The 25,803-nt window shown below is 40.4% G+C and overlaps 1 protein-coding gene and 1 long non-coding RNA gene across 2 annotated transcripts in view; one reads left to right on the plus strand and one right to left on the minus strand.

Moving 5' to 3' along the window:
• The window catches only part of PCNX2 (pecanex 2), a 313,479-nt gene that overhangs the window by 142,779 nt on the left and 144,897 nt on the right, over window positions 1-25,803 (plus strand). Inside the window, exons 16-17 of the mRNA XM_073879043.1 lie at window positions 11,453-11,562; window positions 12,713-12,809. Of these exons, the coding sequence (XP_073735144.1) occupies window positions 11,453-11,562; window positions 12,713-12,809 (207 nt within the window). The remainder of the gene's footprint in view (window positions 1-11,452; window positions 11,563-12,712; window positions 12,810-25,803) is intronic.
• LOC141370351 (uncharacterized) overlaps window positions 15,209-25,803 on the minus strand; it is a 39,303-nt gene continuing 28,708 nt past the window's right edge. The window contains exons 2-3 of the long non-coding RNA XR_012374324.1: window positions 16,456-16,603; window positions 15,209-15,315 (exon numbers count right to left, since the gene is read on the minus strand). This is a non-coding gene — a long non-coding RNA (uncharacterized lncRNA). The remainder of the gene's footprint in view (window positions 15,316-16,455; window positions 16,604-25,803) is intronic.

A 25,803-nucleotide genomic window follows, 5' to 3' on the forward strand; every position in this document is an offset into this window, starting at 1 on the left:
ACAGACTGTGATTTTTTTACATAGGCTTTTTTACATAGGTTTACATAGGCTTCTTTTTATATCCTCTGCAAAGTCACTATCTGTTACATAAAAGGAATTCTGTAAATGTTTGGAATGAATGAATATGGGCAACAGAGAAGAAAGCTATGAGGAGAGTAAATGTTGATATTTTTCAAAAAGTATACATATTTGTGTGTGTGTGTGCATGCACGTGTGTGTATTTTTCTATATTTATCCATGTTGATATGGACAGGTTTGGATGAATGGCACCTATCTGTCCAATCTTGCTAGCTCATGATCTCATTTTTCCCTAGTGCCTATTCCTAAAACTATTTTCTTGAATCGTAAACATATGACGTTTTTCACCACAATGAAACAGAACGCAAAATAAGAAAACTCAACTTTTAGTAAATTGTGAAGTCTGATTTGTCACATTTGTTCATAGGATCGTTCATTTATTTACTGAACCCACAGTGATTACCAACTATGAATTAGACTCAGTGGGAGGCTCTGGGGGAAAGGGGGCACAGAGTGTTGGAGATCTGAGAGGGACATCAACAAGGGTTGCTGTGAGGTGACCTCTGGGTGTGGGGGGAGCCCAGATGTGCCCTGTGCGAGCTCACAAGTGCCGCTCACATGGTCACCTGTGAGCCGTACATGGAGGATGAACAGGGCACACAGTACAAGGACTAGGAGACATATCTGATCTTACCGAATTTCTGGAACATTAGGTGCACAGAGTTCCTTCTACTTCAAGATGAGATTCTTGTCAAAAAGAGATGGAGAAACAGGACTTGTATCAGAGTCAAAGCAATATGATCTAATTCTTATTTTAGGATGTATGAAAGCCTGAATCTTGGAACTGCCCCCATGTTTAATGAGCTAAGAAAATCCATTCATTTTTTTTCCTTAAAAAAGAAAGTGTGTGAACCTTATATATAAAGGGCTTAGCCAAGTGAATTTGGTCTGTTTGCATTCATATAAAAACCAAACCCTCAATCTTCTCTGTAAATTCCATTGTAGAGATGTCTGACATTCCCGAGGAAAAAAAAAAAAACGTTGAAACTAAGACTCTCTTCAGAGAGAAGCTGAACTTCCCTATGCATTTCATCAAAAGAATTCCCAAATGCAAGCGAAATCTACCACAGAAGTGTAGGACTATTAGACAGTTTTATTTCTACCTCATAAAAATATTTCAAAACCTGTGGGAGTTTTATGAAGCCAGCACTCATCAATCTGTATCATTCCCAATTCAGGGGCCCTTGAGACACATCTCCAGGCAATTAGGGATGTTAATTTTGAAGCAAACTGTCACATGGTATATACTTCATTACCAGTGAGTGATAGATTATTTAAAACCTTATCTCCCTCCAAAATCATATATATATGTGTGTATATATATATGTTTTATATATATACTTATATTACATAAAGATATATATGTTATATATATAAAGATTTATATTACATAAAGATATATATATAGGGTATAATATAAGGTATAATACATATAGGGTATAATATATATTTTACATATAAAACATATATATATAAAGATTTATGTTACATAAAGATATATCTTTATTTATTATACTCACAGATAATATAATATCTTTATGTAATATAAATCTTTATATATATATATATATAGGGTGTCCATGTACATATGTGTGTTTGTGTCTGTGAGTATAATGAATAAATAACATATATAAAATTTAAGACTAATACGTATATGTTTAAAATAGAGAAGTTTACTGACAAAAATCCATTAGCAATGTGAGTCAGTACTTCACATCTTCTTTCCTGCTTCTCTTTGTGGAAATGAAACTGAACTAACCTTACAGATAAAATGCACAGTGCATTTGATCATTTTCTTTCAAAAGCCCTCTTCAGGTCAGTTGTTCTCTTCTTCCTCAAATGTCAATATTCCCCACTCTATCCCCCAAATAAAGATTAAAATAAAAACACCCCCAAGTGCATTTCTTTTCTTACTGTATCTGTGACTTGACAAGCTCAGCTCCTTCTAGAAATGTGGCTGGGATTGCTCCCGATGCCGGGGAAAGCTGTTATTCATCTCGCTGTTGGTCTTCCGCGGGGAAGGGCAGGGCAGGGCGGTCCTGCCTGTGAGACTGGGAAGGGAGAGAGGCAGGGGGTGGCAGTTAGCAAGGGGATAACCTGGACAGCAATCAGAAGATGAAGGAGAAAGGAATAAAAAAATGGGACCAAGGCAGTTTCTCTTGTTGCCTCCTATCTTAATTCTATACAATAATTCTGGGTAATTTCTTCTTATACTCACTTTGTTTATTAGTTGTGTGTGTGTGTGTGTGTGTGTGTGTGTGTGTGTGTTAGATTGTGGAGCTGTTAGGCAGTAATCTGTTCTATGCAAGAAAAACATAAAGAAAGCTTTCAGTAAGCTTCTCTTCCTTCCTTCCTGCCTTCCGGCCTTCCCTTCCAGTCATTCTTCAGTCTTTGCTCTCCAAAGAAAAGATCTGTGCTTTAAAGTAAGGTGTGAAAAGGAAACGCTAATGTCTCCCTAATTGTAACTTTATGTATTCATCAGTTTCAGGAAGTCCTTCCTTACATCACATTCAAGTTCCACTGCTCATGCAGAAGCATATGCCCTCTTGTTTGATCTTCAGTCAATGGCACCCGGCTGCCTCTCTTCCCAGCGCAGAGAATTATGGGATGATGAACCGTAAAGGTCCTTTCCCTCCCATGTATTTCCTCCAAGCTTAACTATTTCCCATTCTTCTATCTGTTCCTATAATCTTCACCTGTGCTTTAGGAGCTGTACCTTTAGAACAACACCCGGCTGTACCCACCCTGTGGCATCCCCAGGCCCCTGGAAACATCACACCCCTCCGTGACTTGGAGCACACTCCCCAGGTTCATTTCTTGTCACCTTTTGTATCCCGGCTCCTTTCTTGGTCCTCCATGAGGCTGCCCTGGAGCTCCCCCCAGATCACTTTTCTGGGCCCTTGCTCTGCTGTGTGTTAGAACAAGCCCTCAGACAGGCAGTTCCCTCAGGAGATGTCCAGCACTGTTGAATGGGGCATGAATACACGAATAACACAGCCTGTAAAGCCAGGAACTTTTAATTTAGTGATCATACAAAAAGTACTAACCTTTTTTTATGGAAGATGATGAGATACGCATATATTTTGCACAGTGAGCTGTGTAAACATTGAAGGCCCTGAACTAGGGTCTTCATCCTCATCTTCCCACCTTGGATAAGTCTTTTCCCTTTTTCCTGTTTTCTTACTTGGTCAGTAATTGGAACGGTTGAGTCTTGCTCAGGTATGAGATCTCTTCTAAAGCTAAAATAATCTTTTCTGGAAGATGGCATGGTTTTTTGCAAATTTTGACACCCTGCACATGAAAGAATAACTCATTTTAATATCCAAGTAGCTAAGTAGCTATATATATCTAGCGAGAGTAAGAGTAAGAGCGAGAGAGGAATACATAACTATATATCTATATTTATATCTGTATCTGTTGAAAATACGAACAAGGTTAAGAACTTGGAGTTGAGGCTCTTCCTAGTAGAGAGCCAAGGAAGATCCAGGCGGTCCGCCTTTCTACAATCTGTCAAAGTTCAGGTAAGCCTGGGTTCTAAGACTCAGTTGTGTGAAGAGCTGACGTTGGGCTGGAAAACTTGCAAAGCCATGCCTGCAATATGGACGCCTTGCCATCCTTCATCTGACCCTTGCTCTGGGAAGGATACGGATGCCGTTTTGGCATCCTGTCCCGCCCCGTGGCCACCCTGCTGTCTGTTCAGTTCGGACAGGTTAGCCTGAAGCCATTAGTTATGCTTAAAAGAAATCACATGGTTGGAGGAGTGAATACAGACGTTTACCACCAGAAGATTAAAGTAATAGATGAGAGTTACCTGTCCGTTCAGACAGTGTGGCCTGGGATACTCATGCCATGTCTTGAGTCCCATTCTCATCTTGTGGAAGGGTTCCTCTTTCCCTATTTTCTGTCTGGACTCTAGAGACAGAAGGACAAAAGGAATCTACAAAAATCATTGTTCTTTTTGCCTCGTGGAGAAGGACTGAAGGTCCATTTTAATTTTTTTCAGGAAATGTGATTTAACTGCAGTTCTTAGTCATCTTATGTATCTGCCATGGTCTGAATATTTGTGTTCCTCCAAAATTCGTATGTTGAAATCCTGGCATTCAAGGTGATGGTATTAGGAGGTGCGGCGTGTAGGAGGTGCTTAGGTCATGAGCCCTCATGAAAGGGACTGATGCTTTTCTTTTCTTTTTTATAAATTTTTTATTGTTATGTTAATCACCATACATTACATCATTAGTTTTTGATGCAGCGTTCCATGATTCATTGTTTGCGCATAACACCCAGTGCTCCACGCAGAATGTGCCCTCTTTAATACCCATCACCAGGCTAACCCTACCCCCCACCCCCCTCCCCTCTAGAACCCTCAGTTTGTTTTTCAGAGTCCATCATCTCTAATGGTTCGTCTCCCCCTCCGACTTATCCCCTTCATTCTTCCCCTCCTGCTATCTTCTTCTTCATTTTTTTTCTTAACATATATTGCATTATTTGTTTCAGAAGTACAGATCTGTGATTCAACAGTCTTGCACAATTCACAGCGCTCACCATAGCACATACCCTCCCCAATGTCTATCACCCAGCCACCCCATCCCTCCCACCCCCCACCACTCCAGCAACCCTCAGTTTGTTTCCTGAGATTAAGAATTCCTCATATCCGTGAGGTCATATGATACATGTCTTTCTCTGATTGACTTATTTCACTCAGCATAATACCCTCCAGTTCCATCCACATCATTGCAAATGGCAAGATCTCATTCCTTTTGATGGCTGCATAATATTCCATTGTGTATATATACCACCTCTTCTTTATCCATTCATCTGTCGATGGACATCTTGGCTCTTTCCACAGTTGGGCTATTGTGGACATTGCTGCTATAAACATTGGGGTGCACGTACCCCTTTGGATCCCTACATTTGTATCTTTGTGGTAAATACCCAGTAGTGCAATTGCTGGATCATAGGGTAGCTCTATTTTCAACTTTTTGAGGAACCTCCATACTGTTTTCCAGAGTGGCTGCACCAGCTTGCATTCCCACCAACAGTATAGGAGGGTTCCCCTTTCTCCGCATCCCCGCCAACATCTGTCATTTCCTGACTTGTTAATTTTAGCCATTCTGACGGGTGTGAGGTGGTATCTCATTGAGGTTTTGATTTGGATTTCCCTGATGCCGAGCGATGTTGAGCACTTTTTCATGTGTCTGTTGGCCATTTGGATGTCCTTGGAAAAATGTCTGTTCATGTCTTCTGCCCATTTCTTGATTGGATTATTTGTTCTTTGGGTGTTGAGTTTGATAAGTTCTTTCTAGATTTTGGATACTAGCCCTTTATCTGATATGTCATTTGCAAATATTTTCTCCCATTCTGTCGGGGACTGATGCTTTTCTCAGAGAAACCTGAGAAACCCCCTCACCCCTTCCACTGTGTAAGGACACAGCAAGAAGGAACCCGCTCTGAAGGGAAAGTCGGTTTTAGTCAGACACTACATATGCTGGTGTCTCGATCTTGGACGTCCCAGCCTCCAGAACTGTGAGCTATACCTTTCTGCTCTTTATGAGTCTGATATTTTGTTATAGCAGCCCAATTGGACTGAGACAGTAACTTAGTAAAGATTATAGTAATAGCAGACATTTATTGAGCATTTTATACTGGCTACTCTAAGTACTTCACATATAGTACTTCATATGATATTTACAACAACCCTAGGGGGTGTGCACTGTGAAATTATCTTAGATAAGGAAACTGAGGCTTTGTGGCTTGCCAGTGTCTTAGTGCAAATAATGGGCAGAGTTAGGATGGAAGAGTCCTACGCAAGAGCCCATGCTTTCCACTACCATTGCGCACTCTACAAGATGGACCTCCTGTGTACCTGTAGATACTTAAAAAGATCCATGCCATTCCCCTTTTTAGGTGTGCATTATATAGTAAGGAAGTAACAGTTGTATTGGTTCCATCCATATTTATTAAATGTCTTTCAGGGCTGGGGGCTCACACGAGGTGTTGAGAACACACCGGGGTAAAGCAGATGAGTCCCTGCTGTAAATGGCTGGTCCCAGTGGAGGGATCAGATGTCAATCCAGTAGTCACTTACACAGATACGTAATCACAGACTGAGACAAATGCTGGGAAGGGACATCACTCACCTCCTACTCCACTGTTTCTGACTTGATATTGGCTTTTCCACCAATGGCTATTTTAGAAGGTAAGGAGGGAGCATCCCTCAGTACTGACCTTTCCTGTTTGCCTTGGAGAGATTTAGTTAAGTCGAGAATAAATGACACAAGATTAGGTAAGGGATATTGGGCAGGTAAAGGGGGTAAATGTGATCGTTTAAATAGATTTTGTCCAGATTTAATTTATTGTCTGTGAGGACCATCCATCATGGGTATGGCTTCTTTTCTGGTTAGTAAGAAATTGACTCTGGCACGCTACTTTGCAGTGGGCAAGTCTGTTTCAGATCTCATTAGGTCATTACAGCAATACTTTAAGAACAGTGCCATTGTTATTTCACAAAAGAGGAAGCTGAGGCCTGGGGAAGGGAAGGATCTTCCACAGAATCATTTCTTCCAGGAAGTGAGGAGCCTAGAATCACCTCTTGCCGGTGCTTGCTCCCTTGACTTTTTCTCCGTTCCACGCAGTGATGGTTATTTCCATGGTCATGGTTACTAAATCCATCGCAGAGTGATTCCGCCCCCCCAGCATTTGCATATTTATGGGCTGCATGTGGAAGGAAGGCTTCTACCTTCACAAAATTGTGAATTAAATACACAGCATAGGCAAATGCAGAGGACTTAATGGAAGGAAGTAGAATTTTGCAGGTTTTTCCCTTTTGGAAAACTTTGTGTTTGTTTTTGTGACAGCCCAATATGAAGCCCTAGGTGGGTGGCCAGAGCAGGGAACAGAGGAGTAGACAGGAGGATGGAGGAGGGCAGCTCTGTCTACACACAGGTGTCCATAGAGCTGAGAGCTTGGCTTGTCTAGAAGGCCCTAGAGGGGAAGGACCACACGCTTCTGCATTTCTTCTGTGCAATTACAAGCCACTCCCTTGACTCACTTGAGCCTCTGCTTCCTGCTCCATGAGTGCCGAGCACCTCCTGCTGCACCATCATGTGGCCACACCATCATGTGGCTCATCAGACCTTACTGCAGTCTTCTTCCTCCCGTGTCCCTGTGTCCACCCTCCTCACAAGTGTGCACCTTGGCGCCTGGCACACAGCAGGGGGCCAATACATGCTTCATGAATAGACTCTTAGGAAAGAAGAAAGTTCTCAAACTTAGGAATAATTTTGCTGGTATTGGGGCCGCGGTTTGAAGGAAAAATGAGTTTGAAAGTCACAGAATCACCTTTCCTCTGAGAATCTAATTATGTCAGTGGCACTTCACTGCCTGGTCCACATTTGATCTAAGCTACTTAATTTTTTCACTTTTTTTCTTGCTGAAAATTATTTTCCACACAGGTCACAGAAAAGGGACCGATGTAATGATGAAAACTGACACCTCGCAGTCACTCGCTCACGGACACATTGATGTCCTGACATATGTGCCAAGTACAGGGGAAAGAAAGAGGCAAGGCTGCCCCCCTTGGGAGACTGTTCTAAGCACAACTGTGACCAGCGGCTCTCAGATAAGGGACCAAGTCCTACCCATGCCTACAACTAACAAAAATGAGATACCTTAAGTGTTGAAGTAGAAGTGTTGAAAGATGTTTTTGATGCATCTTTGACGCATTTTGGTGCTGCGTCCCAATCTGCCTGGGAAGAGGGGAATGCAGCACCAGGCAGGTGGGACTTCTTATATTGGGTACTGAAGCATGGGTAGGAGTTCACCAGGTAGAGGAGAGAGGAGTAGGGCCAGAGCACAAGAGCCCTTTGTGCAGACGGAGCCCTGTGTGTGAAGGCAGGAGGGAGGAAGCAACATATCTTTATAGATTTGCTGCTGTGCAGATTCTAAACGTGAGGGATGAGGCTGAAAAGTTGGTCTATGGTCAGATCCTAATTGGCTTATGTAGCTTCCTGTGGAGTAGATTCATTTGGTAGGCAATGAGGAATCGTTGAAAAATACTGAAGGGCATTAATGCGATTGAAGTGCTTTTTAGGTGAGGAGGACTGTTCTTTTGCCAAGTGGAAGACACATTGCGGGGGGCTGCAGAGTGGGGGAGTGACATGGAGACTGCTGTTCAGTCCTCCCGCTAAGAAGCTATTAGCAGTAGAATTGGAAAGAGAGAGGCTGTGGAGGCCTTACCTGGTGGGATGCAATGGAAGAAGTGAGGACTGGACAGGGGTTGAAGGATGTAATGATGACATGTGAGAATCAGCTGACTGGGGACAATGGAGAGGAAGCATCTCAGGAGAGCCGGCTTTCTGGCTCAGAGCGCTGGGCGTCAGTCACCTAGTAGGGGCTGCATTGGACCCTCCTGTATCAAAAACTTTAAAAAATGGCCTGGGGTATAGAAGAGTACCTTGCAGCCACTCTTGAATTGTATTGTGTTTCTTTTTTAAAGAAGAGGAAAGTAACCTAACGCTCAGCGATGTTGAGTAACTTAGCCAAGGCCACACAGCTCATCTGTGGCAGCACCGGGGTTCAAATCCAGGTTGGCCCAGCTCGAAGCCCACCCTGTAAAGAGGTGCTTCCCCCACGGGGAGGTGCCGCCTGTGAAGGAAGCTCAGGGATCACTTGCAAGGCCGGGCTGGCACTGATGGAGGGGTAGAGATAGTGGGCTGGCTTGCCAGGGTAACTGGGTGAAGGGGGCCTTTTTTATTTTTTAAAGATGTCAGCAAAAGCATTTTTATCAGCTGAGCAGAAGGAACCAGTGCAAAGAGAGGGTTCCATTTCCGCCAATGAGGGGAGGCCTGTGGAGTAAGAGGACTTTGTGGGCGTGAGCGTAGGGCCGGCCTGAGGACATGGGAGGTTAGGGCTTTGCAGAAGGAAACTCCAAAGGGAGCAGAGAGGAATGGAGGGTGGGAATTCCGGTGAATTGGTGGGGCAGGCATCTGCAGGGATTCAGGGAAGTCTTGAAAGCTGCTGTGGTGCCTTCAGGACGCTGGGAAAGTTAGAGCAGCACACTAGGAGTTGGTGTGAGAGGCGGAGGCCGCTTGCACAGGGGGTGTGTATGGAACCGGCCAGTGTCACCTCCCACCTGTCAGGCTGTGAGCTCAGTGGCCTACTCCACGGTTGGTCTCTTCATTTCCCTTCCACGTGCTGCTCTCCCAGGCTGCTAGACCCTCACCCTGGGAGAGAGAAAGAAATGCATTTTAATTTCTACAAAAGTGAGGCCCATGAAAACAAAACCACTCCCTCTACCAAGTGCAACACTAGCTTTTCCAGTGTATCTTAGTCACAAATAGAAAACCAACACGCGTGGCTCATCCATTTATAGATTTCATGTTAAGCCTAGTGAACAACTCCTGCATCTCCGATGAAAAACTTGGTGAGTTAGAGGATCAAAACCTTGAGAGAAAAGCGTCGAAGTCCTGTGCTAGATTCAGCTTTCAGAGGTCACCAGTAGATTCTGTTGATGGTCACGGAAAGGCTGAATATGTTGCAGGTTTCCGAGTATAGGAAACCATGTTTGTGTTGGAGGGCGTGCCAGGTATGGGTCGACGATTGTGGGGTCCCGGGCCCCGCCGCACTGCTCACAGTGGGGACACGTATTGTCTGTGCTCTTTTCTCTTCCACCTCAAGTATAGTGTATTGATCTCTGGCGTCTGTCCTGCTATCATGTTAAGCCTGAACTGTCGGGCTCTTTTCATTTTGAACCGTTTTTCTCTTTCTTCAGGGGTCTAATTTGTACCGAGTTTCATTCAGTCCCCTAGTTGATCTCTAATGCCATGTTTAGATGGCATTTTAAACCATTGATTCAGTAAACACTAGGTAACGCAATTCTTATCATTACCATTACAATGAATTCAGAGGAGGCAACACATGTTTAATGTTACATCTTATAAATCCTAAACTTAAATTTTGGAAAAGATTAAGTAAAAAATATTCTCGGAAAAGATTAAGTAAATAGACTCATAAATATGTACAATTAGTTTGTAATGTCCCTACCCCTATCCTATCCCATGTCAAAGTCAATGTTTGTAAGGCAAGGGAGACAAAAGCAAAAATGAACTATTGGGACTTCATTGAAATATAAAGCTTTTGCATAGCAAAGGAAACAGTTGACAAAACCAAAAGACAACCTACAGAATGGGAGAAGATATTTGCAAATGTCTTATCAGATAAATGGCTAGTATCGAAGATCTATAAAGAACTTATCAAACTCAACACCTGAAAAAACAAATAATCCAGTCAAGAAATGGTCAGAAGACACGAACAGACATTTCTCCAAAGAAGACATACAAATGGCCAACAAGCACATGAAAAAATGCCAACATCACTCGGCCTCAGGGAAATAAAAATCAAAACTACAATGAGATACCACCTAACACCAGTCAGATTGGCTAAAATCGGCAAGTCAGAAAACAAGAAATGTTGGCAAGGTTATGGAGAAAGGGAAACCCTCCTACACTGTTGGTGGGAATGCAAGCTGGTGCAGCCAGCTCTGGAAAACAGTATGGATGTTCCTCAAAAAGTTGAAAATAGAACTACCCTACAACCCAGCAATTGCACTACTGGGTATTTACCCCAAAGATACAAATGTAGTGATCCGAAGGGGCACCTGCACCCCAGTGTTTATAGCAGCAATGTCCACAATAGCCAAAGTATGGAAAGAGCCAAGATGTCCATCAAAAGATGAATGGATAAAGAGGTGGCATATGTACATACAATGGAATATTATTCAGCCATCAGAAAAGATGAAATCCTACCATTTGCAATGACGTGGATGGAACTTGAACTAAGTCTATCAGAGAAAGATAATTATCATATGGTTTCACTCATATGTGGAATATAAGAAACAAAACAGAGGAGCATAGTGGAAGGGAGGGAAAAATAAAATAAGACAAAATCAGAGAGGGAGACAAACCATAAGAGACTTAACTATAGGGAACAGACTGAGGGTTGCTGGAGGGGAGGTGGCTGGAGGGATGGGGTAACTGGGTGATGGGCATTAGGGAGGGCACATGATATAATGAGCACTGGGTGTTATACACAACTGGTAAATAACTGAACTCTACATCTGAAACTAATGATACACTATATGTTAATTAATTGAATTTAAATAAGATTAGAAAATTTTTAAAAAAATCAATGTGCATAAATAGGCAAAGTTTCTGTGTGTCCCTTAGGTGTTGGTATGTCCACTGGCAGGAGTAATCACAGGACACCATATCCATCTGGCTGGACCTCGGGGCCACACACCCAAGTGTTTTGTAGGTAGTGATCCTGATGTGTTGCACCACCCCTTGGAATGACTTGGTATCTGATGTCTTTTCCTTAGGAACCGTGGAGCACACAGCACATCCCGGCGCTGTTTTCAGCCTTCTGTGGCCTCTTGGTTGCTCTTTCCTACCATCTGAGCAGGCAGAGTAGTGACCCCTCTGTGCTCCTGTGAGTAAGGGGCACACATAGCTGTGCCTGGTTCCCACCGCCCCGCCTTGTCACAGAGGGGAAAGGGCCGAGCGGTGCTCGGAGGGGTTGGACTCTTGGCTGCTCACCTAGCCAACCACTGGGGGAGGGTAGGAGAAAGGCAGGACGGACCAAACACTAATGAAAATCAAGGGTCAACTTTCAGTGCACATTTCACCTTTGCACTCCTGCTTCGGTAGTAAAATGCACAATGTCGGGAACAGAGGGCTTTTAGCTCCCAAGTGCTGCTTTTGACTTTCCCTTGGGTGAACTATGTGGGCAGCTCCCACCTCAACCAGGCTCCTTTTGGGGTCCATTAAGCAGCATCACTAGGCGGTTCCTCTGAGGACACAGTAGACTGGCATCTCTGAAAGGTTTGTCTTTTGTTCTGTTGCTTTGTGTTGCCAACACGGCGGGGCCCTCTGGGTTCAAGGTGAAGTTCGTGTCTACATTTAAAATGTATTTAATAATCATCTTCAGTCACTTGAAATATACTTTCCTATCTTCCCTTTAATCTTGTCTTTTAAATCTTTGAGAAATATGCACTTTGGAAGTGGAAATGCTTGGAAATGTTGCCAGAGTGTCCGATATCAACCAACTGATCGTGAGTGATCAGATAATCAATCATCTCGTGTGATTTTTCCAAACTTATGGAAGATTTGGACTTAAGATAGCCATAGCTCTTTGGGGGCCAGAGAAACCATCATTTTAGGCTGCCTGTGTGCAGCAAAATGAAAGGCACAGGAAATGGACAAAAATTAAATATGGTTTGCCTAGCTTTTCCTGTCAAATATTTTGCTGATGTTTTGAATTTTCTTGCCATTTCCTTGTGAGGATGAAGCCCTGGCAGGCTGACCAAAACAGAGAGTCTCTGTGAGCTTAGCTGTCGGCAGTTGGGGTGCCCATACCCCGTACTTGACTCCTTCAACGAGGAGGGAATCTGAAAATCAAAACAGAATATTTGTGATGACTTGACTCTGTACCTCTTTTCCTTTATTATGAATTCATTAAAGGAGAGAGCCCTTGCTCTTGCCATTTGGGAGTGTGAGGTATCAGGTGGGGCGGTTTACCTCGAACACTGTAATATGCACATATTTTAAAAAGTAAAAGCTGTGCATCTGTTCCTTTTCAGGTCCTTTATTCATTGTAGATTGCTTCCTAAATGTTTACATCAAAACCTGGAAGAACTGGCCGCAGACCCTCTCCCCAAGAAGATGAAAGACTCAGTGGTGAGATATTTGTGTTGTATAATGTATGTAAGAGTTTTGCTTAACATGGCGTGGAACTTGTGGGCAAAGCTCAGGTCCTCGGCGGGGCTCCGGCTAGCCAGGAATGAGTCACCAGTGCAGAAGGAGGTGCCTTGTCTCAATCTACAGCCGACACCTGGAGTGTTGAGCAGCCTGGTGGGTGTGGACCCTTCTAGAGTCTCTGGAAGGCAGATTGCTGTGTCTGCCGCAGGCACTCCCCTGGTCCTCAGTTGATGGCAGTTGCTTGGATATTCCAATGAAACAAGTTCAGTCAATTCCGCCCCCTTCTGGCACCAAGCCGCAGGCCAGCCGTGCCCAAGTCAAAGCTTCTCAAATAAACAGTCCTCCAGGCGGGTTCCTGATGTGCTCCAGGCAGTCCTCTCCACCCCTTCTGGCCTCAGCCTCATGCTGAGCTCAGAGTACTCTGCCCACGTTCAAGGCTGACTTCGGCACAGCCTTTGTTAGGAGACCTTGGGTTTTGGAGAAGGGAGCAACTATATTGGTTGGAGCACATGAAGGGAACAGGAAACAGTAAAAGAAGGAAGAACAGAACACAAAGACTGTTAGAAGAAGGATGCTCTTTCTTTGTCTACCAGGAAAATGGCTTGGGGTGGTTTCAAACATCATTTGAGCAGGTGTAGCTTCTTTGGTATCAACTTCCAAACATTACTGCTTTAAAAAGTAATTGCTTGTCGATTATGTAATCTCCCAATCATTTGTGTGTTGAGCTTGGGGCGGACTGCTGTCTGGAAGGCATGCTTGTCCTGTATTTTTTTAGGAATGACAGATCAACAGAACAGCAGTTAGTGACCCATTGATTGCAAGCTCCTCCAGCCAGGAGCTGCAGTCTCGTTTCGCTTGGTCTCCACAGTGCCTGCACCCGAAGCTTAGTACACTGCATTGAATTTAGACGAGTTAAACTGCAGTCCGCAATTTCAAGACAATGTGCAGGACTCAGTCAACATGATAATATTGTAAAAAAATTCATACTCAGCCCCCGGTGCCTTTGAATGTGGCTGCAGGGGAAGCTGAAGCTTGGAGGCTTTTTTGACACTGAAAAGGAACCAAAGCGAGGTCACTATGAATAAGGGTGTGGTTCATGAATTTTAAAAGCAGAGGTATGTTTGCAAAGCAGGGCAGGAAGTGAACCTGTGGGGCTTGATGGGATGACAGCTAAAAGGGGGGAAAACATTTGCCGTTGAAATAGCATCAACAACCTGATCTCCAGTGTTGACGCCAGGAGACTTGCAAGATCAGACTGACATTCCTGGGTCAGTTTCTCTAAAAGCCAGGGAACGGCCTGATGTCAACCCGAAAGTTTTCCCGTGGATGTCTGAGAAAAACCGTTCTCCCCAAATGTTCCTTGTTTTCATGAATGATGAAGATGCTTTCTGATAGATTGTATTGAAAAATAATGTACGAATAACGATGAAATCCGACAAGCAATTTGCTTGGCGGATGCTGCTAGCATTTCATTAGGATGAGTAGATGCGGTGGGATAGGTGCTGCCTTAGTTTCCATTCATTTTGAAATGCTTTGTGTAATGCAGAGCATTACAAGCATAACTTGTAGGTGATTTAATGTGGTGTGTGTGTTCTATGCTCTGAAAAGTCTTCTGGTCTAATGATAATATTTTAACAGGACTACCAGATTCAGCTTTTACAGTTTGGTGCATAAAACCTTTTGTGCCCAGTGCAAGTACAAGGTTTTCCTTCTTGTCTCCGATTTTCTTTCTCTCTCTCTCTCTCTTTTCTTCAAGTTCACTTTGTATGAGTAACCCCCAAGGAGCCTCCTTAGATCAGGTTTCCAGCCCTTGTTCCTATTCCAATTCATTTGGCCTGTGATGGGGCCTGCATGTTTACAAGACTGTCTCCTCAGACTGAGCTTCCAGGGACCTCGATCTAGAAACAGAGATGCCCAGCGCTCCATCAGTGGGCCTATACGTTCTCGTATGCGCAATGCCAACTATGCACTCAGTTCATTATCAAAACGTGATAGTTAATAGCAATGTAAACTTTCCGCTTAGTTCCCTCTTATCCACCTGCCTTAGGAGCCTGGTCTTTCTTTTTCTAAGCTCACTCATCCTCATCAATCTCTACCCTCTACACCCATTCAGCTATGTTACTTCCATTGTACCTATTTTTCTCAGTTTCTAGAAACAAAAAATAGACAAAACAACAAAACAAAGACCTCTTTTTTATTGTTCAACCAGCTTCTTTTTAACCATTGGTTGTATCATCTAGGTTTTTCAGGGGCCATGCTGTCTACATCTGCTGGGTTGTATAGTGTGGGACCAAGGCTTCTTGAGTTTCTTTTTAGGGTTGGAGCATGAAGTGCCACATAAAATGTCACAATGGATTTAAAACATTCAATGTGCTAAGCGCCAATATATTTATTAGTTAAACATGCTTGGAATCACCAATAAAATAGGGAACCAAAACATTAATATTATTGAAGATTGTTTTGGAAGTTCGGGCTCGTGTTAAGTCTGAAAGGAAAAAAAAATGTAGATTACATTATTGTGTATATGTAGATCGCACAGAACAGTTTATTAAAATCAACTATGATCAATATGAGAATTCATAAATACCCCTAGAGACAAGGAAATTTAGAAAAGCAAGAGCATTCTTACACATCAGAAATAACCTTAGAAAATATAATGAAAACATGATCCTACTCACAATAGCAACAAAATATATGAATTGATAATAGGAATGATTTTAACAAGTAGTGTCAGAAATAAAGAAAACCATAGCAGTCTATTAAAATGCAAATGACGTTCTGAATAAGTGTTGATAAATAGACATGACTTGATTTTGGATAGGAAGCCCGAGATTTATTAAATGCCAATTCTTTCTAATAAATTTATAGGTCTAACATTGTTCAAAACAGTTCCAGAGGAATTATACTCATAACTTGGGGAAATAATTCTAAGGTTCATTTAGAAGAATAGCCACTAATAATAGTTTTTAAAAAAATCTGGAGAAGAATAAGAAAGAAGAACTTAGCACTTTGAGATATAAGAGTATATTGTAAACATTGAGTAATCACAAAAAAATTATTAGACTCATCCAAGACTAGAGAATGGGATTAGTGAATCAGTAAAACACAGAAAGGAGGCAAATTATTTATATAAATGTATTATGTGAAAATTAAGTGTCACAATCAAGAATGGATTAATCAATGTATGGTGTTGAGGTCATTGTTTAGCAGTGGGAGGGGAAAAAATAATTTTGTGTGCTGATCCCTCACCAGACACCAATGTAAGTTAGAAAGACAAAGAGCAAATGAGGCTTTTCCATCTCTGATACTATGGCAGGCTGAATTATTTTAACCAAACTCTCTCCAATTCTGAATAAAATACAAAAAAAAAAAGTCCTTCTTAAATGTGACAAAAAACTGACAAAAAGATAAGGAATTATTAAGTCAAAGTCAAAATTTAAGTGAACAGGAGGAAGCAGAGCTGGAAGCCTTCTTTTGCCTCAAGGGCGTCTGCCCAACCAGGGGATCCTGAGTCTCAGTTGTCAGCCCTCAAGCTGTGGGGCAGAGAAACTAAAGCCAAGGCTTCCAGGTTGGGTGTGTGATGTGAGACCATGTGCTCATCAAGCTGGGGCACTGAAGCACCCACCTTCAGAGGGAGGATGAACCAGAAGAAATCTCTCCCGTCCTCCTCAGCGCCAGGGGAATGCAAGCAGACGCGCTTCGGTGTTGAACATAACAGCAACAGAATCCTTGAGATGTAGTCTGCCATGGGTTTTCAGTCCCAGTTCTAACACCTGCATGGCACAAAAACGCTAAATTTATGAATCGAGATTGAAGTGGCCCCCAACTGGAAAAACACCTCATGGCAAAACCAAACATGAATCCTCCCTAGAGGATTCTTTCCTCCTAGATCTCCAAGTGTTCCCTAAACAAGTTTTCTAAGGAAAATGAGCAGCTCTCAATAAAAAAAAAAAAAAAAAAAAATTTAAACTATGCAAGGAAACAAAGAACCAGTAGAAACAGGTCTTTAAGTACTTCACATTACTGGAACTATCAGACACAGATTTTATTTTATTTTATTTATTTATTTTTAAAAAGTTTATTTATTTGAGAGAACATGAGAGAGAGAGAGCATGAGTGGGGGGCAGAGGGCAGAGGGAAAGGGAGAAACAGGCTCCCTGCTGAGCAAGGAGCCCGACTTGGGGCTTGATCCCAGGATCCTGAGATCATGACCTGAGCTGAAGGCAGATGCTTAGCTGACTGAGCCCCCCAGGCGCCCCCAGACACAGATTTTAAAACAACTATACCGACTGTGTTTAAAGGAATGAAAGGTAAAACTTATAGACAATAGAAAATATTAAAATGATCCAGTATGTTTGAAAGAGAACCAAATAGACCTTCCTAAACAAAAAACAAACCAGAAAATGAAACAGTTGAAGAAAACAAAACAAAGCACACACACACACACACAAACACACACAGGAGATTAGATGCCTCCAATGAGAGAATTAGTGAACTAAAAGAAGAAAGTATCTAGGGTGTAACACTGACAGACATAAAATTAAGAAATACAAAATAAAGACGAAGACATGTGAAAGGGAGTAAGAAGATCTAACATATATCTAATCAGAATTTCAGAAAAATGGGGGGGAGAGAGACCAGAGCATCATCGATGTCTCATGAGATCATATCTGAGAATTTACCAGAAGTGATGAAAGACACTGATCTGGAGATTCAAGCATCCCAGTGAATCACATGCAGAGTAAAACACAGGAATCCACACTGGAAAAACCATAGTGAAACTGCAGACACCAAAGACGCAGACCATCTTAAAGCAGTCAAACAAAACAAACGGATTACATTCAAATGAATGACAAACAGAAAGCTCCCTTATCAAAATCAATCATAGAAGGCAGATGTTTGAAGTATTTAATGTTCTGTAAAAAAAGTAACTGCCAAGGTAGAATTCTATGCCCAGTGAAAATATCTTCAAAGGTGGGCAAAATAAAAATATTTTAGACAAGCAGAAGCTGAGAGACTCTTGCTAAGTGTAATGCTGAGGAATATTTTTCAGATGGTCTCAGATGGGAAGTCTAATTTGCATGAAAGTGCAAAGAGAAATTTAAACAAACATTAACTGTATAAAACCATAAGAAGAGGATAACCTACAACTTTGGATGGAAGGAAAAAGGGACCCAAGACTTAAAAATTCTTAGTAATGTCCAGGAGACAAATACAGGTACTGATTAACTCAAGACGGTGATAAGTGAAGTATGCATGTTGGAATGTTTGGTGTAACTGCTAAAGGAATAGAAACATAGTATGTAACTTCCTATTCTGTACAGAGGGGAAAAACAGAATGATAAAAAACAGTTCTTCATCAGTAACAAAACATAACAGGACTCCTCTGTGAAACTCTGCTTAAAAGTCAGTTCCAGGTGGGTTATAAACCTAAATACAAGATGACAAAACCTGAAAGTGCTTAGAATCATAATAAAGGAAGTTATCTTTATGATAATTCTAGGGTAGGAAAGAATTTTTTAAACAAGATAAAAAAGGAAGTTCATTACAATTACGACCTCTGATTGATCAAATAATACCCAAAAAGAGATTTAAAGAAAAAATAAGCCACAGAATGGGAAACAATTTTTAAAATATGTATAGTAGATAAAGCACTAGTGTTGAGATGAATATGAAATTGTTATAAATCGATAAGAAAGCCAGATATCTCAATTAAAAATGGCCAAAAGACTTATACATGCACTTCACAAGGGAGAAAATAAAAATAGCCAAAACCATGAATATGTATGCAAACTAATTAATAATCAGGAAACTCCACACTAAAACCACACCAAGTTACCATTTCATACTTACTAGACTGACAAAAAAATGAAAAGTTCTCACAATATTAAGTGTAGAGCGAGGGAACTCTTACGTACTGTTGGTGGTAGTGTAAATTAGTATATCTGTTTTGGAAACAATTTGGTATCATAAAAGTTGAAGACACACACTACAGCCAGCAATTCTACTCCTAGATATTTACCCTGGAGCAAATCTTGCCCCTTTGTACCAGAATACACATATAAGATTTTTCCTCATTGCATTTATTCATAAGGGCCCTAAGCTGAAGCCATTGGAAATTGCACCAACAGTGGAATGCGTAGTATACAGCCAAGGAAAAGACCTTACCATAGCCATATGCAATGGTGTGGGTGAGTCAGCCACATAATGTTGAGCAAAGGAAGCAAGACATAAACAAATATGTCTAGTCTGGTGCCATCTATTGGGTAAAAATAGGTCAACCAAATTGCTTACATTACATACATAAGGAGCAAATCATTCTTGTTTAAAGAGTAAGAAGCTTACTTTCACCACAGTCAGGATAGTTGATATGGACCCCCCAAGAGGGGAAAGAAAGGTTTGTGATCAGGGAGCCATATAAGGGATTTCTTGGGTACTAGAAATACTAGATTTCTTGAATCAGTTGGTAGTCACTGAGATGTTCACTTTATAATTATTTTTTAAATTGTACATATGTATTTTAAGCCCTTTCTTATATGCCCGGCTCACAATTTTAAAAATGTAAAAGAAATTTTCAAAAAGTATGAAATAAAATCAAACATTTATTCTAATTCTAGAAAAGGGATAATTTTCCAGGCTTGGAATTTATAAAATGAAAAGAAATAAAACACTCACACATACACACATAGTTAGATGTGAGTACATAAAACTTTTAAACATCTATATGTTTAAAGGCAATAAAATTAAATAATTTGGTAAAATATTCATTGCAAATTTGACAAGTTAAATATCTTTCTTATACCAACAACTGAGTTTAATTTTTAAAACTCTATAAGCAAATGATATCAATATATATATCTCATTTAGGGACAAAATATTTACAAGTAACTGTGAGAATTCTGTTTACCCTACTTATACAGAAAGAAATGCAAATTAAAGTTTGATGGCTTTTTTTTTTTTTTTTGAGAGAGAGAGAGAGAGAGAGAGCGCATGCATGAGCACGAGCCAGGGGGAGGGGCAGAGGGAAAGGGAGAGAATCTCAAGCAGGCCCCATGCCCAGTGCGGAGCCTGACCCAGGGCTCCATCTCATGACCCTGATATCATGACCTGAGCCGAAATCTAGAGTCAGATGCTTAACTGACTAAGCCACCCAAGTGCCCCCAAATGGCATTCTTTTTTTGTCCACTCAGTCAACACAGGATAAATTAATGATATGGCCAACTGGGACAAGATGAGATTTCTTAGATATTGTTTATATATGTGTAAATTATTACAATCATCTGGAAAAGCATAATTTGTCAAGAATTATAAAATTCATAACCTATAATATAATAAATTGATTTGTCAGAGTTCTTCTAGAGAACGAATTTAAAATACGAAAAAAAGATTTAGGTGCACAAAGATCATGATTGCAGCATAATTCATCATGGCAAAAAATGGAAAACAACCTAATACCTAGAAGTCAGGGAATGCTTGCACTAAATATGGCACATTCATTTTCATTCATGAAATTAATGTTTTGAGTTTCCACTCTGGCACTGTTTGTATGTGTATATGTTTAGGGCATCACAAGATGGAAAATTTGTCATTAAGTGACGATTAATAAGTCTTACAATAATATACATATATAGTACTTACAAAAGAAAGTACGGTTGAAAAAGGTATAAAATTATATGCACACTACAATTAGACCTTTATAAAATATGCATAGATAAACCCATATACATCATGATGACAGCTAGAACCATGCCTCAGCACTCACAGGCAAAAATACTGGCCCAGAAAGCATAAAAATGCTAATATTGTTAGTGTCAGGATATAATGATCACAAATGATCTATTCCCTTTTTTTGTGTTGTAGAGCGCTACAATAGTATGTTATCCTATAATGGAAACAGTAATTAATACTAAAAAATTGCAGAGACCTAAATTTGCATCTTGCTCAGATATTTTGTAATCTGATTTTTGTAACACCTAACATCATATGGTTCACTTTTAAGACTCAGGATATTTATCAAAATGAAGCAAAGATTCTAAACCTCTTGTTTAAATAAGTAATTCAACAGACTCAGAGTTATTAGCCTTCAAGCATGTGAAGGAAGAAGGCAGCACCAGTAATTCTCCTTCTGTATAACAAAACTAAAACTGAAACCTCACACATACTTGTGTCTAAACAGAGATGTATAACATATATTAAAATCAGCAAAGTCATTTAATAAGAAAACCAAAATTACAAACTTTTTACTAGTATTAAAGACTATTTTCATAGGATGCAACAGTCCTTGAGGTCCAGGTGTTTTCAAGATTGCTTTTATAAAAAAATAGTATTTTCACATTTGCTACCCTGTAACTGCATTTAAGACACACAATTCAATGCACATGAAAAGGAGATGTTTGTAAGAATAGTACTTGTGCATTAGTAAGTACAGTGTTGTTTCATGAATGAATGTGTTTATCAGAATCTGCTGCACTTCATACTTTTTGTAAAGGCACATGTATACAACATGTTTCTACGAAAAAAAATATTTTCAGGAATAACATTTTTGGAGTAGAATAATATCAGCTTTTTGGTGGCTGTAGGGAAAGAGGGAGCCATTTTCTTTTTATTTTGCTGATGTTACTTTTACCCATGTTAACAGAGTGGTCTATGGTTTCATTAATTAGCAGTAGCTTGAGGGGCACCTGGGTGGCTCAGTCGGTTAAGCGTCTGCCTTTGGCTCAGGTCATGATCCCAGAGTCCTGGGATTGAACCCCACATCAGGGAGCCTGCTTCTCCCTCTCCCTCTGTTCCTCCCCCACTGCTCCTTCTCTCTTTCTCTCTCTCTCTCCCCTTCTCTCTCTCAAATAAATAAATACATCTTTAAAAAAATTAACACTAGCTTGAAAAGCTCAATAATTACCATTTGCTATCATGTTTGGTGAAGAGTCTGTTCAAAACTTTGCCCATTTGCAGCTGGGAATGAGGGTGGAGAAAAACTGTTTGACTTATTATTGATTTCTAAAGTTCTTTTTTTTTAATTTTTAAACTTCTTTATATATTAATATAGATAAAAGTTCTTTGTTGGATATATGTTTTGCAATTATTTTTCTCAGTACCTGGCTTGCCTTTTCATTTTATAACAATGTATTTTGAAGAGCAAACGTTTTAAATTTTCATGAATTCCAATTTAATGACTTCTTTTCTTTTAAACCTCCACCTTTTGGTGTTCTATTTAAGAAAGCTTTGCCAATCCCAAGGTCACTTAAGATTTCCTCTTAGGCTTTCTTCGAGGAATTCAATAGTTTAAGTTAGGTTTATAATGCACATTGAGTTAAGTTTTGTATGTGACATGAAGGAAATGTCAAGGTTTTTTTGTTGTTCTTTTGGTTTTTTTGTAGATAGCTATCTGGCTAGTTGTTCCAGTTATTTTTGTTGAAAAAATTATCTTTTCCTCGTTTAGGGAAAAGCTGTCATTTCATCTTGGCACTTTAGTTTAAAACCCATTGACTGTATATATTCTGATCTGGGTTCTTTCTTCTGTTCTCTTGATCTAAATATATTTTTGCTCCAATACCATCAATACCTGATTCCCGCAAGTTTGTAGTAAGCCTTGAAATCAGATATTGTATATCTTCCAACTTAGTTCTTCCTTTTCAAAGTTGCTCTTCCTTTTCTAGGTCCATTGCATTTCCAAGTAATTTTTGAACTAGCTTGCCAATTTGTACAAAAAAAACCTATTAGGATTTGATCTCCTGATCAAATCCACTGGATCTATCAATTTAGTAAGAATTAACTTCTTAACAATACTGAATCTTCAAATCCATGAACATGATATGTCTCTCCATTTATTTCTTTAGTTTCTCCCAGCAGGGTTTTGTAGTTTTCAATGTACGGGTCTTGTACATTTTTGTCAAATTTATCCCTAAGTATTACATATTTTTTTATGCTACTGTAAATGGTATTTTAAAAACTAAGTATGTAAAATGATGGTCAGCATCATTAGCCATTGGAAAATGCAAATTAAAGCCTTAATTAGATACCACTATAGCAAGATTTCTCAACCTCACACTATTGACATCCTGAGCCTCATAATTCTGTGGTCAGGGACTGTCCTGTGCATTGTAGGATATTTAGCTGCATCCCTGGCCTCCACCCACCAGATGCCAAGGTCACTCTCCCTCTCCCTGAAATGTAATAGTAGACAATGTCTCAAGACATTGCCAAATGTTCCTGGGGAGGTAAAATTGTCCCTGGCTGAGGACTACTGTGCTACACAACCCTGGAATGGCTAAAATAAAGAATACTGACCACACCAAGAGTAGGCAAGGACATGGAGTAATTGGAACTCTCACCCAGTGCCAGTGAGAATGCAAAAAGTTTCCGAGGACTTTGGAAAACTGTGTGGCAGTTTCTTAAGAAGTTAAGTCTAAACCCACCATGTGTTCCAACCATTCTACTAAAAGCATTTACAAAGAGAAATGAAAGCCCATGTCCAGAGACATGGCCATGAATATCTATAGCAGCTTTATTGGTAATTGCCAGAAACTGGAAATAAATCGAATGTCTACCCACAGGTGGATGGATTAACACACCGTGCTGTGTGTACACCAAGGCTATGTACACAGCCATAAATAGCCATAGACTATTCATACAGACAACAACATGGATTACTATCAGAATAATTACACTGAGTGAAAGAAGCCAAATCAAGGAAGAATACACATTCTACAATTCTATTTATATCACATTCTAGGGAATGGAATAAACCATCGTTATGGTGCAGATCAATGATTGTCTGTGGACAGAGGAGAGAAGGGGGCATAGGTTAGCAAAGATCAGGAGAGTAGACTTTGGGGTGTGATGGTTGTGCTACTTACCCAAATTGTGATTTTGGATTTCATGTGGATGTTCATATGTCAAAACTCATCACATGGTACACTTTATATATATATGCAGGGTTTTGTATGTCAGGCATACCTCCATAGAGCGGTTTAAAAATTACAATACAGAAAAGCAAATTGCAGGAGGAATATTCTAATAAGCCTGTGCAATCGTTTGTATTTACAAGGGATACTCATGACACTGACAAAAATCAATGGAATTCCTGTATGTCATCCAACTGTGAAAAAAATAACAATAATCAGAGCTCATTCTCCCTTTTGCTTTGAGAAACCCAGAAATGTAACCCTCCCCTCCTTGGCAATTCCCCTGATGGCCCACTATTTTGCCTTTAGGCAAGGATGGTTGGTCAATTATAGATAACGCTTAATTTTAAATTAGAAAATTTGGGAAAATGTTTATTTTCCTTTTGGGTTAGCGTTCAGTAGTTTTTAAATGACATAAAACCACATCAGTGGAAACTAGGAAGGAAAAATTAACTTCTTTTCACAGCCTAAAGACTTAATGAGTTATAGATCTTTCCTTCGGGAAGGTCTGGCCTTTTATAAATCTTTGGAATGAAAGGAGATACCTGAATTTTGGCCATTTATTAATAGTAAATTTCTGGTGAAAACCTGTGATCACAGAAATTTTATAGATTCAGAATGAAAAAACCAATGATTTGCCCTGCTTAAAAATCAGGGAAATTCTTACCACTTTTTAACCCAATTATTCATACCATTACTAAGAATAAATCTAGAAGTTAGTTTATCACTATATGATTTCTCCCATATTCAATACCTGTATGTGAATTGTAAAACAACTTTAACAGATAATTGGTAAATTGACATTGAGAATTATCTCTTCACTGTATTATTATTTTTTAAAGATTTTATTTATTTATTTGAGAGAGTATGTGTGCATGTGCACACACATGAGGCGGGGAAGGGCCAAGGGGGAAGAGGAGAGAGGAGAGGAAGAGAGAGAGGATCTCAAGCAGAGTCCCTGCTGAGTGTGGAGCCTGATGTGGGACTCGATCCCATGACCCTGAGATCACAACCTGAGATGAAGCCAAGAGTTGGACACTCAACCAACTGAGCCACCCAGGCACCCCCTTCACTGTATTATTAATTACATTAACCAGGCATGTTGACTTTTTCATCATATCGTTCAAGGTCATTATTAGTCCATTTAAGCTGTCTTTCTGATTTCTTCCTATCACTTTGGGTGTCAATTCAGTCAGAATGCCAGCAGCACGACTTGCAAGAACACCACATTTTAATTTTAAAAACAAGAAAAGAAAAGGGGAGGGAGATGTAGGGAAACAGATATACACAGATACAATTTTCTGGCAGAGAGCATTCAAAACAATTATTTAGGAGGCATAATTCCTTTTCAATATGAGATATTGATATATTTATAACGATGGTTTCAGAGTTTTCAGGTGTGTGGTACCTTAAAATGTTCAATAATTGTGTACCACAGCAAGTTGGCCTCTGTAGAAAGAAAAAATGTGATGGTCCTTTGTGTCTCTTTTAGATCTATCAGCCAGCAGTATTGTGCTTGATTTGCACTAACAAGCCATCCTCCATATAATATTAATGCAGTATTAATAACATTCTTTGGTCTACCGTTGCTTTGTTTTCCCCCAGCCCCTGCTCACGGCTACAATTTTATGAGATGGAAAATTTATTAGCAACTAAAATGTGAAATCCGTTCTGTTCCAAAGAAATAAGTGAATGTGTAAGAGGCTTGTATTTGGCAAACAGCCTGCACACAAGCTATCCTAAAGCCAAGTTGAGATGATTAGCACTTTACCCTCCTTTACCAGACCATGGGGTCTTGTATCTGATCTCTGTTTGTAGAGAAGAACCTTATGCCTCTCACACGTGTAGAAAACTGTTTTTCTGCTGTGGGTTGCAGGTGCAGGCCAGCCTTGCCCTGTGCATCCCCCTTTCCCCACCCTTCGCCTCGTTCTCACTGATGGTCCCAGTATGTGCCACTGGGAACATACCAGGTAAGTGACACGCCGAGAGAGTAGGTTATACAGAGTCAGGATCCCGTCACTTGACTTGACCGGTGACTACAGAGTTGCTGAGACAAAGAGGAGCAGACT

The sequence above is a fragment of the Callorhinus ursinus genome, unplaced genomic scaffold, assembly GCF_003265705.2.
Source record: "Callorhinus ursinus isolate GAN/ISIS: 27379988/994484 unplaced genomic scaffold, GSC_fseal_2.0 scaffold32, whole genome shotgun sequence".
NCBI classification, from domain to species: domain Eukaryota; kingdom Metazoa; phylum Chordata; class Mammalia; order Carnivora; family Otariidae; genus Callorhinus; species Callorhinus ursinus.